Below are 17452 nucleotides of genomic sequence, written 5' to 3' on the forward strand. Positions count from 1 at the left end.
CTGTTCATGGCTACAGTTTGAATTGAATTGAGCCCTCAATCACCGCACGTGTGTAAATATTCTAAAATAATAAATATTAAGTTTTACGTGTAAAATTGGCATGCAAGTCACGAATTTATACACGTCGGTGGCCTGTAATCGTACCACGGAGTGCGCCGATTGGGGTCCCGGTGGCTTGATTGCTTATGGCGCCTGCAATGCTGTTGCTGTGCTGGATCCAAGAGTATGAAATCAAAACAATTGTCTATGGTTCTCTTATAAACGAGTATTTGTTGTAGTACAATGGAAATTCAGCGAAAATATTGTTCACGCTGGTGGAGCACACAAAACGCGTTAATACAGTCAAATGGCTGGATGAGTATCAATTGATTTCCGGTGCGGATGATGGCAACGCAGTTTTATGGCAACTGGACGATTTAGGCGCCGAAAAGCGCCTTTTGCTCAAAGGACACGAAAGCGGCGTTAATGCTGTGGATGGTGTACGTCGTCCAACAGGAGTTTGGCTGTTGGCTACAGCTGCCGCCGATAACAGCATCAAAGTGTGGCAAATGCAGCCAAATAATGACATCAGTTGTCTTCAAACTATACAGCTGGCTGGCGGATTCTGCTTTTCATTGCGCCTCAAGCTTCTGCCCAAAAGCGAACAAGTGTTCCTGGCCTTTAGCTCGGACGACGAGACAGTCTCCCTATATGCGGAGCAGTTGGAAGTTGCCAACAGTGAAACGAGCGCCAGCAGGTTTGAGCTGGTTCACAAGCTAAGCGGCCACGAGGATTGGGTGCGTGCCCTGGACTTTGTCTACGATGGCGATGACATGCTGCTGGCCAGTGGTTCACAGGATAATTTCATACGTCTGTGGCGCATTGCTCCGCGCAGCGAGCAGCAAGTGTGCGAGAATCGCATGGACATCCTGGACTTTAGCGCAGCGGATAGCGGCGAGATTCGCGTCGAGGAGAAGATTGTTCAAGTGGGCAAACAGTCCTGGTATGCCGTCAGTCTCGAATCAGTTCTCTATGGCCACGAGGGCTGGATCTACGGCGTGCACTGGCACAAGAACGCCGATGAGGGTAAAATGTTGTAAATATAAAAACTTGAATTTTTTTTTAACTTAACCACATTTTCCATTTGCAGAACTGCGTCTGCTGTCTGCGTCCATTGACAAAACGGTCATTGTGTGGGCGCCCACAGAGGAGGGCGTGTGGTTAGAACAGGTGCGCGTTGGCGAAGTTGGCGGCAATTCGATGGGTTTCTTTGGTGGCAAGTTCGCACATGATGGCCGCTCCATAATGGCGCACAGCTACCAGGGCGGCTTTCACATATGGAATCAGAGCGAGGAGCCGCAGCAACAACAGCTCTGGACACCAAATGTCATTGTGGGCGGTCATTATGGTCAAGTGCGCGACCTCGCCTGGGAGCATGAGGGTGCATATCTGATGACTGTATCCGCTGATCAAACGACACGTCTGCATGCGCCTTGGCTGCAAGCGAATAAGTCGACCACTTGGCATGAATTGGCACGTCCCCAGGTTCATGGGTACGATATGCAGACACTGGCGCTGCTCTCGCGCTATAAGTTTGCCAGCGGCGCCGAGGAGAAAATCGTACGCACATTCCAAGCACCTGCGAATTTCATTGAGAACTTTCGACACATCAGCGGACTGCAACAAGATGCCGCAGGCGATGCTCTGCTGGACTGTGAGTAGACAGAATCATTTTCAACTTCATGGAAGATTAAGAAAAAACTAATCTGATTTTGAGGGAAAATGTTCCTTGGTTGAAATTTCGTAGTCAAAAGCAGACAAGGAATGGTGCTGGAGAATGTCTCAGGGTGGAATCCTTATCCCCATTTCATTAGCAAGTAATACCTAGAGAGAGATGAATAGAGAGAGATCCTGTAGCCACGATAAACCAAGGGAAACTTTTTCCATCTCAATACGATAACTTATGTGACCAACAAGGAATAACAAATGCTGGAATCATAAATACATATAATTCACAGTATATAATGTGGGCACATTTAATTTAGCTTAACTCTATTTATCAGCTCTGCCCAAAGGAGCGTCGGTGCCATCGCTGGGACTTTCCAACAAGGCCGTCTACAAAGTCGAAACAGAGTCCGAGAAGAACTCGACGGCCAAAAATGAGTATCCCGACAACTACTTTGTGCCCATCACGCTGCAAACGCCGCCGCAGGAGGAGACACTGATGCAGAACACACTCTGGCCAGAGTTGCAAAAGCTGTACGGACATGGCTATGAGCTGTATGCGCTTGCAGCCACACCCGACGGACAGCTGCTGGCTTCCACTTGCCGGGCCAGCAATGCGGAGCATGCACAGATAATAATCTGGTAAGTGCTGAAGCAACTGCTCACTGCATATGGTTATTGACGTTGAGCGCTTCTCAGGAACACAGCCAACTGGAAGCAGCTGCAGAAGCTAAGCGGTCATCAGTTGACTGTTACACAGCTACGCTTCTCGCCGGATGCGCGTTATTTGCTGTCCGTTTCCCGCGATCGCCGCTGGTCACTGTACGAGCGACAGCAGATTGAGGAGCCGCTCAGCAACTATGCACTGGTGGCCAATTCGGATAAGAGTAACGGAGTACATACGCGCATTATTTGGTCCTGCGATTGGTCACACGATGGCAAATATTTTGCGACGAGCTCACGCGACGGCAAAGTGGTTGCCTGGACAAAGTCGGAGCAGGCGACGGAGCAGTCAGCTGCCACTAGCTCACTGAATGGCTGGCAAGCTGCTGGCACGCTTGAGCTGAAAAATGAATCGATTACGGCTATAAGCTTTGCGCAGCGCTGCTTGGATGAGCAGGCGCAAATCTATCTGCTGGCCCTGGGCACCGAGAGTGGCATCATCAAGATTTATCAGTTCACCCATGGCAAATGGCAGCTAAGATGTGATTTAAACAAGGAGTGAGTGCAAGCAAATTATATTATTTATATATGCATACTTATTCGTTATATCTTGCAGTTCTGCACATCATTTGACTGTGAAGCGCTTGCAGTTTCGACCCGGTCAGCTGCAGCTGCAGTTGGCCAGCTGCGGCGAGGATCATTTGGTTCGCATCTATGACATTAAGCAGACATAATAAATACCTACTGTCATAATATAATTGCTTTTGCGTTTAATTAGAATATGTATTTGCGTCTTCCTCTCTTTGTCTGTCTGTATCTTATCTAATCACTTGTAATTGGCCATGTCGCACTCGTTATGCTCCACACTGTCAGCTTCTGTTTGTTGCTTTTTCGCGTTGATAACACAGTCTATTGACTTCTAATTAACTTGGTCATATTTTGCGACTATTTAAATGGCACTGTCACCATAGTCGTATCATAGTCTTTTCCAAGCTCAAGATGAAAGTCGCAATTTTTATTACACTGGCAGTTTTGGTGGGCAGCAGCGTTGCTCTGACGCTGGAGCGGGCTGGTCCACCACCCAAAAAGAATAGTAAGCCACCAGCACCTAAATTCGACGCCTCTCAATACGATCACATTGTAGCTGAGGAGCGCCCAGTGAAGAAGACTCAGAATGTCGTGGAAATTGTCCCTTATCATCCTGAGGAGGAGAAGCACATGGAGTTTGAGATCAAATACGAGCAGCCCAATCATCAAAAGCCAGAGCATATTGAGGTTGAAGTTGTGCATGAGCACCAGCAACAGAAACCTCAACATATTGAACTGGAAGTGATTGTTGAATCCGACAAGAAGCCAGTACACCAACTGGTTGAACTCGAGATCAAGCAGGAGCAGAAGCCACATCATGTTGAGGTTGAGATCAAGCAGGAGCAAAAGCCACATCATGTTGAGTTTGAGATCAAGCAGGAGCAGAAGCCACATCATGTTGAGTTTGAGATCAAGCAGGATCACAAGCCACATCATGTAGAGTTTGAGATCAAGCAGGAGCAGAAGCCACATCATGTTGAGTTTGAGATCAAGCAGGATCACAAGCCACATCATGTAGAGTTTGAGATCAAGCAGGAGCAGAAGCCACATCATGTTGAGTTTGAGATCAAGCAGGAGCAGAAGCCACATCATGTTGAGTTTGAGATCAAGCAGGAGCACAAGCCACATCATGTTGAGTTTGAGATCAAGCAGGAGCATGCTTCAAAGGACCACAGCGTCTCGCAGTTCGTGTCACTTTAAGTCTGCTGATTAATTCAGTAAATTCAGTATCTATATATATATATATAGGTTGGAAAAATGTCCGCAACTTAATATATCTTATTAGAAGAGCGAAAAATTGTCTCAAGTATATTTAATATAAATAGAAATCGGTGCACCTTTTGGCGTGTCCGCCGCAGTTTGCAATTTCCGTTCGCTGTGAAAACTGTAGTGACTTTAGGAAAATCGAAAACTCTGTTGCATAGTTAGTTGCAAGCCGGCATGGGCTATGTGGCATGGCTGACCGCAACTTGCAATTTCCGTGCAGCAAGTGACTTTATGATTGCCCCCAATTGTTGTTGTCTTTGTGCTCTTTGTTGTCATTGCCGCTGCCATTGTTCAAAGCTGAAGGCAACGCGACGCGGTTAATTGGCTTTGGCTAACGGCAATTGCCTCTTGCATTTTTCTTTGGCATTTTAATTATATTTCGTTGCACTTGCAGGCAGCTGGAACTGCCAAGTCGTTGAACTGCCAGCAGGCCAGGCCTTTTGGGATAAGCGCTCGCATCGTTGCTGGCCTCTTTCTGAAAGTTAACCTATTGAATTGCATTTAGGCCACTTGTCTGTGCAACTACAATACAACATTTGTATTCAATTTTTTGTTCATTTTTTTCTTCTTTATTCTTATTGTTTTGCCCTGCAATCTTTTTTAGCTGCTGCCAAACAAAAGCTCTGGGCGGCCATTGCGATGGCGCAACATGCGTTTCCGCTTCCGTTGAAAGTTGCACACAACTTTTGTTTAACTTGCATTGTGCTTTTGGCTTTTTTGTTGTATTGGATTTTGTATTTTTCTTGATTCCACATTTATTATTGCTGCCTGTCGTGTTGTTTTCCCTGTTTTCACTGTTTTTTCTTTATCCTTGTAAGTTTTTTTTTTTTTTTTTGGTGCAAATTTTTGCATTTCATAAGTTTCAATTGCGCACAAGTTGCTGACAGCAGCACTGGCAGCAGCCGCAAGGAACTCTTGCCGATCCCATAACATGTGTAAACAGGCTAAATAAAATACAAAAAAAAAGAAGAGCATTTTTCCTCTCTCTCTGCAATCCGATGTGTCCATGATGTATTCAGTGGCATCCGGCAGCATTTATATGTGTGTCAGTAGTCGAGTTTGCATCGCTTGCGCTTTTGCATACTTTCTGTTCGCCTTTCGGTGACCTTTTGATACCCTCATTTTATGATTAAAATTATATGTTAAGCAAATAATTACAGCCACGGTTCTTACCACCTTAACATACTATTAAGTATGTATTTCCTTTAGAAAAAAATAATATTTATAAAAAACATGAAAATACCCAGCTAGTGTCATGACTTCAAAGTATTTTAATTACAATTTGTATTTAAAATTTATGGAAAAAAATATTTTAATTATAAAGAAAATTCCAAGGCAATAAATAATTTATGAAAAAATTCGAAATGCATACAATTATTGCGAAAGTTACAATGCACGATTTGTAAACAATAATTTTAACAATTATTTTGCAAATATTTGATGAAAAAATAAAAGTTTTATCGGGGTATCCATTAGTCGACGATTGTAAATTGACAATACGCTTATTGCCTCTCTGGGTGGGGTTTTTTTTTTTGTTGTTTGCTGTCAGCCGTCAGCTCGTTCGCATATGTTGCACGCATATTTCCGTTCCGTTTCGTTTGGATGCGTGCAACAAAGAACGCGTTGCTCGTTCGTGATTTGTGCATTTCCGCTTTTGGCATAGCGGAAAGTGCGAACGTGCGTGAGTGGTAGGAAGAGGAATTGGTTGGTGGCTCTGTGACCCACTGGGGCATCGAGCCTAGATCCTGAAGCGGCAATTGATTGAGTTCATATTTTGCATTTTTTTCGTGTGCTCAAAAAGAGTTGTAATCAAAAGTTGTGTTCTGCTGCTGTGTGCACAGCAAATCGTTCAAAGTTTTTCAATTACCTGACCTCTATGGTAGCATCCGATTGTCTTCTCTGGCCAACTCGCTCAGCCAAGCAAATATCAAATTTTTGCTGCATATCTAAGCTAACAAGTAACAACTGCAGCTTCTGTAGCGACCACAAATTCAAACAACCGCTTTATGCGCGGCTGAGCAGCCACGGCAGCAAATTTAACAAGACAGCGAAACTAGAAAGTGGCAAACGATGAGTGGCAAGTGGCAAGGGTGAATTGGCAAGCGAAAGTTTCCTGCGGCCTTCAGTCTTTTGCATACTCAGGAAAATGTTGTGGATTTTGATGATGATGAATATTGTGGCACTAACTTACTTGGAAGATGAGTTTATTAAACACTTTCTCCTATAGGTTTTCGTTGTTCTTGTCAGCAAATTAATATTTGTGTCAGTACAAAATGTATATTATAATTAAGGGAAAAATAGAAAGAAAGCAGAGAACAATATCATAAAATATTCGGGGAGACGGCCGAGTCGGTATCAGTTATGTTGGATTGAAAGTCTTGAATCGACATAGTCTTCCAACTTTAACAGCTTGATTATTAGTTTGACTTTATAAATCCCCATTCTTTCTTTACTATGAATCAATTTCGAAATTAATTTATAGTTTTTTAAGTTTAAGTTTAAGTATATAAAGGCAATATCAACATGTACAATCTCTTAATTGTTTTGTCCATGTCTGAAATACAGATTCTATTCAGACCAATTTAATTGAACCCTGCCCGATTTTTTTTCCGCTATGCTCGTGCAAAGTTTTCGGATCGCTGCTATCGCTGACTAAAGGCCAGGATAAAAAAGTTGTATATCGTTAAAATCCATCGACTTTATGGCTTAAGCCACGTGGCTAGTTGGTGTGCCTTAATTGTTTTCCAATTAGCGTGCTGCAAAAACTTTAAAGTTCATTAAGTTGCACGCTTTTTTTGTTGCACCAAAGCCAACGCCAACGCAAACGTTAACGCCGGCTCCAATGCAGGCACCGACATGGCGTATGATGAATTTTTAATTACACTTGCACAACAAAAAACGACCAAAAGACTGTTGGTAAATTGTAACTGGGCAAAAAAATTCAACTCACAGAACAAATGTATTTTTTTTGAGTGTTTCAAATGCTTTATCTGTCTGTGGGCGAAGTCAACAAGCGGCTTGCAAAAAAAAAGATTGATAAAAACTAAATTGCTGCCATAACTGCAACAGCGACTGCAATTGTTGGCCAAATGCCAGCGACCACCAACCGACCCACGTTAATTACACAAACAGGCCGAGGCGCGCTTTGCGGCGGCTGTTGCATAATGGTGCCGCCATAAACATTGCACTTGACAATGAATTTTGAATGTTTAAGTCTCAATGACACTAGAAGTTCTTAAACCATTTGTGAACAACTGTGAAGAGCTTCACCATTAAAATTATTGACATATATTTTACCTAATTTTTGTAATCAAGCAATACAAAACTAAGCTTAAATTCTCAAAAATACGGAAATGACTGTTGTTAAAGTCTTATGTGCTCTTTAAGTACGTATCTTTTGGGTAATTCTGGGTAAATTGAAGCTGTCAGCTGCTTTCAGTTGAAGATATCTTTCTTGTAAATATGTAAATCATCAATGTGACTACATTTAAAGTGAATTATGTGTAAATCATCTCAAATATTTGATAAGAGCGTATTTAAATTGACTGCTCGCTGAAAAAGTATACTTTGAAGTGTATTAGTTGAGCTTTCCCAATTGTACTTTATATATCGACATTAAATACAGTTTTTGATTGTATGTATGCGATTTGATTGTTTAAAGTGTGAACGTTTTTCGGTAAACCTATATATATATATATATATATATATATATATATATATATATATACCTGACTGCCACTTTAAGTGAGTTCGACTGAGGGATACTCTGTTTCTATTTCCGGGTAAGATGATACTTCGACCATTGAATAACCATTAGTAGACTCTTTAAGTAGACTTATTCTAGTTCCAACATTTTTTTATTAACCATCGAAATCTACTGTTAGAATCTGTCTTTCAAATTTGGACATCAAAAATGTGTGAGTTAAAGGTTTGATCAAATTTTTGGGCCAGCATGGGCGTGGCCAAGAAATTTTCTAACAACGTTTAGGAGGAGGTTTTTTGAAATCTATCATTCAAGTTAATTGACGCTACTAATCCTAAAATTGTGAGAGATATGTGGCTTAATCTATTGGCTTTTACCGATGTTATCGATTTACCAATTTTCCCGACGAAAGGCAATAAGCCAATATACTCTTCTTCTTTGGTATCAGAGTATGAAAAAAAGGAATGCAAATGCGAATGGCGTAAATCGCGTATTGTCAACATCAACATCAACATCAACATCATTATTAACATCTCCATCAGCAACATCATCATCAATAAAAGCGAAAGAAATGCAAAAGCTGTAGGCGTAGGGTTGTGGGTGGGTATGGGCTTGGGTATGGGTATGGATGACAGTATCAACCACAATGATAACCCGTTGCTGCTGCTGCTGTTGAATTTAAACGTGGCCCGCACTCCGCACTCCGCCCTCCCCTAACCACAAACCATTTTCAACATTTACAATTTCCCTTATTGGTTGCACATTCGTTGCTTGATTTTCTTTTTTCATTGTTGACAATTTTTTTTATATTTTTTTTATTATGTTTCATTTTATATATTGCATTTTCACATCAATTCGACATATAGCATGTTAACTTCTGCTGCGCGTTAATAAATATATATATATATATATATATATATTTTTAAAAGTGTGTATATTTGTGTATATATTCTGCTTTGCTTTCTGTTGAAATTCCAAAGTGAATTTGTTATAGTTGGAGCACTTGCCATCAGCATTCCATGCACTTTGCGAACACAGCAGCTAAAACTGAGCTGGGATGGAAATACTGAGAAAGTTTCTTGATATCCATCCAATGACAGGCAGCAGGTGGCAGAGAACTCCTCTTGTTACTTTTCAGCTAGCCTTTCACAATATGAATATGCGTTGGCAGATTGAGGTTGTCGATATGTTTTCTTTTCAGTTGACCCACATTGTTGATACAATTATTTTTAAAATGGCTTAAATGTAAATTCGTATTTTATTTCTTTAGTTATTACTAGCAATCATCATTTGCCCGACTTGGTTAGTGCTATTATTATCAATATTATTGATATTTATATGTATTTTTGTAGTTATTGTTATTGCTATTATTATTGATGTTATGATTTTCAGAAACAAATTGCTTGTATTATACACATGACAAATGGATATATATTAAGTTTAATTGCTCTAACAAACTAAAACAAATATGCAGTCAGAAAATGCACGTTAATATTTAAATATGTATTCGTTATTTTGCACACTGATTGAAAGCAAACAAAGCAAATTATAAATTGCTCAAATAAAGGCTATAGATGAATTAAGTAAATGCAAGTTTATTTGATGACAAACTCGCACATAAAGTTTACTTCAATTGTGCTGCTGAGTTGCGTTCGATATTGATGTGGTTAGCCTGTTGCTCATTGTTGTGATTATTGTTGTTATTGCTGTAGTTGTTTGTCAGTTGTCCAACTACAAAGGAGCTGAGATAAGCTGTCAGGTACAGTGCCTGCGCAGGCGGCGTATGCGTAATTTTATCAGCCGGCATTAAATCAACTTTGTCCGTGATGGAATTAGAAGCGCGGCCTGCAAAGTCTGTCTTCAAATGAAATAGTGTTCAGGAGTGAAGTGTGAGTGGATGTGGATGTGGATGTGAAAGTTGGTGCTATAGTTTATGCCCCCCTCTTAAAATGACTTTAAGTTAAATAGGTGCATTTTCGATTCGCACGCCAAGGCAACGGGACGCAATATAAATTCTTCTGCTCAACAACTGCTCAAGTAAGTTGAATAAGTTGCTGTGTGTGTGTGTGTGTTTGTTGTGGCTAAGTGTGTGATTGTATGTGTAGTATGCTCTAGGGCTAGAAAAACTTTGAAGCAACACAGAGCCGCAACTTTACGCGGCGACATTTCCTCTGGGCCTTGACGCAAATTATGCGGCTGACAGAGCAGCTAGCAGGCAGCACGCGGTAAGCGGTAAGTGGCAAGCGGCAGCTGGGATCCTCCAGCCGTTCTTGCAACACGCCACCTGCAACATCCACGTCTGTGAGCTGCGAGTGAGCGATGACTGTTGTAGTCGTCGTCTGTGCTGTCATATTATATGTCCCAAGTAATTTGTAAAACAGCAGACGTCGTAATTTATGCATTGCTAAAACATATCCATCAATTGCGCGACTCCTGTAAATTGCTTTCGTGCATGTGTGTGCCTATTATAAACACAGTTAACCAGCATTGGCAACGGCTCAACAAATTCCATTTGTCTAAATGTAATATGTTTACGGCTTTCCCTATTTGCATACGCTTTGAGTTGAGTAGTTAAACGAGGCTAGTTTCTGGTTACATCTCAATCTTGAGGCCAGCGTCTATTTAGATTAAAAATGAGTTAAACTCGCTGTGAGTTGAAACCCACAGTTGGCTCTTTCCTTACTAGATTAATTGATTTATGAAGCTAAGATGCAAAGGTGCATTTCCAATTCGGAAAACAGCAAATGCAATATGCATGCATGCTTCCTGCCCGTATTCTGACCAATGTTGCAAGATTGCAACGCTGCAACAGCAGCGATGTCAAAGTTCAAATGATGAGTTCATCAAATGTCGTGACGCACACAAAGCGACACTAGAAACAAAGCGCAAATATACTCAACGACAGACAACTCAAGTGCATTGTCTGCAACAGTGTGTGTCAAAAAACACACATACGCCGCATGGGTTCCCTGCTGCAAGCATGGCTGCAACATCATATTAATAAAGGCGATGCAGAACGAACGAGAAACATCACAGAAGAATGTGGCTTGGAAGTGTGTAGTAAGACTTCAAATCAGCGACTTTTGTTATAATTGCTGCAATTTTCATGTAGATGTAAGGCAACAGTTGTTATTGCTGCATTATTAAATAATTCATTTCCGCTTATTTCAGGCTTATTTTGTTTAATTCTGTGAAATGGAATTGCAAATGCCCTGAAATGTTTCATGTCTTGCTCTAAAACGCAAGTGAAAAAAGTAATGTGAATTTCACTGTATTCTTTGCTGCTGGGTTGCGCAACCATTTTTCAGTGAGTTGCTTTGTGCAGCAGACAAATGCCTTTGGTTGGTTGGGTGAGGACGTAGTGGGGGTTTGCACTTGATGATATGCCTATGTCAGGGCTTGGGTTCGAGCCAGGCTATCTCTGACCGTCAACTCATTTGACCATAAACTAGCTTGTAGCGCCACAAATAGCAAACGGTTTGTACAACAACTGTTCAGGGTGAGTGTAAAGCTGGAATTGTTGACTGTTGACTGTGGATTGTTGATTGTTGCCTGCCGTTTGAGCCAACTGTCAAATGTTGCCAGGAAGCTCTTTAGTTGACGCGTTACTTTTGTCACTGCACCTGCTTTGTCCCTTGCTCAGTCTGTGTGCGTTTATGATAGCGGAAGTGCACTTAATTTAATTAATATGTTTATAATTGCAATGTGCAATTTATTAACGCAATTCGTATTCATATCACTTGAGTTACAGCGCCCTTTGTTGGGATAGCTGATCGTTGTGCAAATAAAAATATCCATTAAAAATAATGAATGTAATATTTAAAATGTTGGTTTGCCACATAGGTACGCAGTTGACTGAGACTATATCCTTCCTTTCAGATAATATATATATAGCTATATCTGAATCGAATAGTATTTAGAATATGAATGGTGCTTCCTTACTTATTATTATTATTCACTAGATGTCGCTTCATTTAAATATTTGAATTCAGAATTTAAAGAAATATGTTGACTCATCTTGTGTTGTTCTGTTATATTCCACTTTGTTCAGTTTATAATTTATACTTCATTCTTCATTCAAATCAGTTCAGTACGTCAAATGTGAGTGTCGGGAACACTACAGAATTTTTTTCGCAAAAATTTGTTTCGTAAAGATAACATGCGAGTACTTATAAATAAATACATATTTTATTTTACTGCGAAATGCTGACATGCATTGTTGATAAGGAACCGAATTCAGATTCTGAAAATTAAAACAAAAAATCAGCTTTATTCTGAATAAGCTTGCATTAACTCATCGGTCGTGAATCGTTTCAGAATCAGTTCATATTATTTTCGCATTATTGTGTTTATCGCGTTAGAGATTTTTAAAATGCTGCTTTCAAAATGTTTATTGTGTCTTGTGCTGCCTTTTATCTGTCTGCTGGAAGTGCAAGGACGTTTAAGTTTGCCTGGCTTAGATGCTATGCTTGACATCAAAGATGACCAGAAAGAGACCGATGACCAGAAAGAGACCGAGACTGATGACCGATGTATAGGTCATAACACGATTGTACAATCAGTACGTGAGAAACTGATGTTTCATAGAAAAAAAATACTCGATGAGATCGAGAAAGTGATTAACGAGCTGCATACAGAAATTAATATTTCGTTTGACGAAATGGAACTACACTTGGACAATTGGGATCCAAGGAGAGAACCTAAAAATGTTATAGTTCAACCATTCGTGGAGTCCGATCCCGGTGCCAAGCCGTGTGACAGTCACATGGAATGCGTTGAGATCTGGATGTGCAGAAACAAAACGACTGATGGCAATGAAGCCTACACCATTAATTTGCCTTCTAACTACCATCCCGATGCATGTAATTACAATCAAATCTGTTGTAATATTGACGATAAGGTGAGTATAAACTCAAACTCAATCAAAACATAGGAATGTATCTCGACATAAAAGGATTATTGGATATTATCTGGGGTGTTGATCGTAGATCTGTTTTCAAAGTATTTAAAACAAATTCAAACGTCAACTTTTAAAAATTATAAAAATTAGTTTGACATAATGTTGGCTTTGTCGCAGCAATTTATGGGTCATAAGGCTTTTGAGAAATGTTATAGATAAGAAATTTAGTAATAAATTGTACACAAATTTACCAAGAACAACTTTGTCCAGGAAAATCAACTTTTCTCGAATTACTTCATTTTTGTAAACAATTATTAATTATTATACAAATAATGTATTACAGCTTCTGACAAAACCGTCATTCGAGCCGATGCTCAATATGAGGGATTGCGGCTACCGCAATGAGAAAGGAGTGCAGCTGAGCATTGATGGAATTCAACATAATGAAGCGCAATTTGGTGAATTTCCCTGGATGACGGCCATACTGGTAAGGGATGATCCACTGTTATTGTCCATTGGTGGCGGCTCCCTGATAGCACCCAATGTGGTGCTAACGGCTGCCCATAAGGTGTCGAATCGAGAGGCTCCCACCCTAATTGTTAGAGCTGGTGAATGGGATCAACAAACAATGCAGGAGATATACGATCATCAGGATATCGCTGTGAAGCGAAAGATCTTGCACAATGACTTTAATGGCTATATAAATAACATTGCATTGCTCTTACTGAAGGAGTCCTTCATGCCGAGCCCCCACATCGCTCCCATCTGTCTGCCCGATGCGAACACAGTTTCCGACAACGCGCGTTGCTTCGTCACCGGCTGGGGCAAGATACCACTGAACAGCAACGAATATGCCCGCATTCTCAAGAAGGTCACTGTGCCCGTGCTGCCTCATAACAGGTGCATTGTCAAGCTGCGAAACGCCTTGGGAGCGAACTTTAATCTTGACAGGAGCAACATGTGCGCTGGCGGAGAGAAGGGCGTCGATAGCTGTGCCGGCGACGGGGGAGCTCCTCTCGTCTGTCCCATTCAAGGCAAACCCAATCGGTACTACCAGGCAGGCATTGTCAGCTGGGGCATTAAGTGTGGATTGGAGGATATACCTGCCGCGTATACCAATGTGGCGTATTTACTGCCATGGATTATAGGCGAATTAGACCAGTTGAGAATCGATAGAAATTTCTATACAGCCTAAACTGATAAATCATTAAGTCTCTTGTTTAACTTTCCTTATCTAAAATAATCGGTGTGCTTCATGTTTTTACCTCTATAAATTACCAACATTTCACTTTTATTTGAATAAACCTGATATTTTAATTAAATATCTTTTTTGTATAATATTTTATTTTAAACTCAAATCATTTCAAATAAATTTTTAAATATTTTTAAAATTTCAGTGTGTATTGAGTCAATAAGTAAATAATTGATCTTAAGTGTATGAGAAACAACATATTGTCGGAAATAAAAGCACTAATTGGGTCTCGTAGTCGAGTTCCCTCGATTGGGGCATTCTTACTTCTTTGCTGATTGGTGATGTGATGGAATCTGTGTCGTAATTCGACCGCAATTTAAATGATATTTATGAAATCTTCTCGCATTATTTATTATTCTATGAGCTGTAACTTGATTTTTTGTAAATTTGCACTAATTGGTAATTCAAATAGCTCTCGCTGAGTGCTTCAATCAAATGTGGGTTCAGTCATTTGACATATATTTGTCAGAGCTGTTTGAGTACAAACAGTTGAGTTGCATAATGAATGCTCATTTCTTGTCGCTTGTCAAATTTCGGCATTATTTAATCGACTTAATTAGCTGCCACTTTGCCTTCCGTTTGTCCAAATCAAACGAACAACTTGCCTCATGTGGCACTCCACAATATCAATTATTCAATTAGAACTGCTGGTGGGACGGTTGCTGTAACCATAGTAATGAACATCATTTCACATGTGTACATTAATTTTAATTCGAAAAGCAGCTTTATTATTATAGTTTTACAAGTTTCTTAACGAATGTATAACATTTAATGGAACATAAACCGAAAAAACGGTCTTTGTAGTCGCTGCCGAAGTCATTAAAAGTTATTGCCCGTAATAACCAATTAGAGTGCAAAAATAAACATCAATTATCGGCAAGCGTAGAGCAAAATAAGTGTAAGAGGTGAACTTTCATTCAGCTTGCGCAACTTTCTCTGTGGCAGCCACAATGTGTGGCGCGTTCTTTACACATTTCTACACACACACACACACACACATATGTCTAGCAGTACTAACAGCCGTATAAGTAATGTGCAGCACTCGTATGCCACACATGAAATTTATGCACTTTGTTGCACAACAAATGGCAGCATTGAATGTCGCATAAATAATCAAGTAGCAACCAAAAAAACGAAAAACTAACAACGACTATTTTCCATTTACTCGACTAAATTTCAAAGTGCAACTACCAAGTAAATGCATGCAAAATATTTTACAACAGCTCCAATGTGTGAATATGTGTGTGTGTGTGTGTTTGCGTCTTAAGTTGCACGGATAAAGAGGATAGCCCCTGGACGTAGGCTATGTGGAGTAAATACACTTCAGCTGTCCATAGCACTGTGGGACAAATGTCCATTGTTGTGCTGAAGTCTGTCACAGGCAGAAGGAAGCATATCCGACACATAAACTATAAACTATATACATTCTTATTCATAGTTAACAGTCTAGTTTGTCTGCCTCAATGACTATTTCAACATGTAATTGTCTTATTTATTATATCATAACTTTTTTTTATAAATTTCATCAGAATTTGTTAGGCAATACGGTCGGAAATCGTATATAATCTTTACAAAAAACAAACATTTGTGAAATGAGTTTAGTATTAGAATTTGTATTCTGGGTGTCAAGCTCTCTGCACAAGAGCATTCTTACTTCTCTCATAATAAATTTGTATATATAATATACAGTAGCATAGAGCTAACATATATGCTTATAATTGTCTCTACTAAATCGGATGATTTATCTATTGAAAGAAAAAACTTGATGTTGTGCTTGATTAAATACTAGTGCAGAACTGTTTATTTAGGATGCAGGACATTTTCCGACCAGGTCATTTTTACTCGCTTATAAATGATTTAATTCCACACAAATTGCGTATTTTTCCCACTCTGCTTTGTGTGTGTGAATTTTACATTTTACATAAGTCACACCTTGAGGTCTCTCAAGTAATATAGCACAAGTATCTAATAGATATTCTCGTACTATGTTCAAGTGAATGCTCAAGTGTTTAGATTGCTTGTTGCTTTAATTCACACGCTTTGAGTATTGGTGACTCCCCAATACTCCCCCGCTCAAGAGCAAACTTTGCTTTGCCTTTATCAATGCTTTTTTTTGTTGTTTGTTTTGCTTTTGCGGACCCAGTTAACTTTCACGAAAGTTAAACACGATGCGGACACAAATTGTCAAGGTGGTTCCTTAAGCAAAATTCCAGCAGTTACACTGCTCGAAAATGCTACTCGTATTCTAGACTCAAAGATAATATTCAATTCAATCGCATATCGTAATATTTCAACAGAATATATACTATCGGGTTCACAAAGAATTTTAATTGTTTTATTATATTTTCTTGCAGGAACTGAAAGATTATATTTAATTCATATATTTCTATAGTCTTTGGCTTAATCCATTTAATCTAAAATAAATTAACATAAAATTCTTTCAGAATTAAACTCTAAAGCGATTTATACAAGAAGCCAATGTTCGACAAGCATTGACCACAATTCAAAGTCATCAAGAAACTAACAAATTTAGTTTGTCCACTATCTGTGTCTGTTGCATGAAGCCCCGCAACGATAATCTGTGTCTGTTGCATGCTGCAATTGGCCATTTAAATGGGTATACAGGCTTACTTGTGGCTGCTCAACTTCCATTTGTCATTTTAACATCAATTCAAGTGCCGAAATTGGCAGCTCAGTTGACGATAACAGAAAAAAAGACAAAATACGCAGGTAAATGTATATTTGGCAAGGCAACATGCCGAAATGCACATTGGAAACTTCGATGCAAGGACAGAAAAGCTGAAAACCTGGCCGAAAACAAAGTGAGCCAATTGGATATTTGCTGATGTATCCCACTCGCATTCGATTGCAACCTGAAGTCTGCTGACGAGCTGCCGGTGTCAGCGTAATGGACGGCAAACTGTCACAGCTTGCGGTTAATTAATTGCAACACTGCTGGCCACCGATTGCAGGTGCAACATTGCAAAGTGGAATAAAAACGGAGCAAGTGTGATTTCATGTTGCAGCTGGCAGCATTTGCATTGTAAACCAAAAATTCAATTAATTTGTGAATAAGCGCAAATTGAGTTGTGTTGCTGTTGACGTTTGCTTTATATGTTGTTTGCCTCAACTCCCCTCGGCCGGCCCACTCTTGACGGTGGTGCATAATTGCCAGTGACATGGCCGCACTTGCACTTGGTTTGACGCAAACGCCGGCGTGTGAAGCATGTCGACGCCATCTTTGACGGCTTCTTAATTAAAAGACTGTCAATCTGTATGTGTGTGTGTGTGTGTATATATATGCAATAGCCGGGCATAACAAGCAAAACCATTACAGCCAGGATATAGACAGGCATACAGCTATAGAGCCAACCAG

At 40.0% G+C, this 17452-nt stretch overlaps 3 protein-coding genes across 3 annotated transcripts; all 3 read left to right on the forward strand.

Moving 5' to 3' along the window:
* Window positions 1–17: 17 nt before the first annotated feature.
* Window positions 18–3125, forward strand: LOC6561052 (probable elongator complex protein 2). Its single transcript, XM_001986228.3, has 6 exons — window positions 18–223; window positions 279–1065; window positions 1130–1693; window positions 2043–2346; window positions 2404–2925; window positions 2984–3125. The coding sequence occupies exons 1-6, from the start codon at window positions 101–103 to the stop codon at window positions 3099–3101; spliced, it is 2418 nt and encodes an 805-aa protein (XP_001986264.1). The 5' UTR covers window positions 18–100; the 3' UTR covers window positions 3102–3125.
* A 231-nt stretch (window positions 3126–3356) lies between these two features.
* LOC6561206 (involucrin) lies at window positions 3357–4252 on the forward strand. The gene is made up of 2 exons (XM_032734446.1): window positions 3357–3460; window positions 3512–4252. Exons 1-2 carry the CDS (start codon window positions 3367–3369, stop codon window positions 4153–4155), a joined length of 738 nt encoding a protein of 245 aa, XP_032590337.1. The 5' UTR covers window positions 3357–3366; the 3' UTR covers window positions 4156–4252.
* A 7887-nt stretch (window positions 4253–12139) lies between these two features.
* Window positions 12140–14122, forward strand: LOC6561046 (phenoloxidase-activating factor 2). The gene is made up of 2 exons (XM_001986230.3): window positions 12140–12824; window positions 13168–14122. Exons 1-2 carry the CDS (start codon window positions 12297–12299, stop codon window positions 14017–14019), a joined length of 1380 nt encoding a protein of 459 aa, XP_001986266.2. The 5' UTR covers window positions 12140–12296; the 3' UTR covers window positions 14020–14122.
* The last annotated feature ends 3330 nt before the right edge of the window (window positions 14123–17452 follow it).

The sequence above is a fragment of the Drosophila grimshawi genome, unplaced genomic scaffold, assembly GCF_018153295.1.
Source record: "Drosophila grimshawi isolate 15287-2541.00 unplaced genomic scaffold, ASM1815329v1 contig_1367, whole genome shotgun sequence".
NCBI lineage: Eukaryota > Metazoa > Arthropoda > Insecta > Diptera > Drosophilidae > Drosophila > Drosophila grimshawi.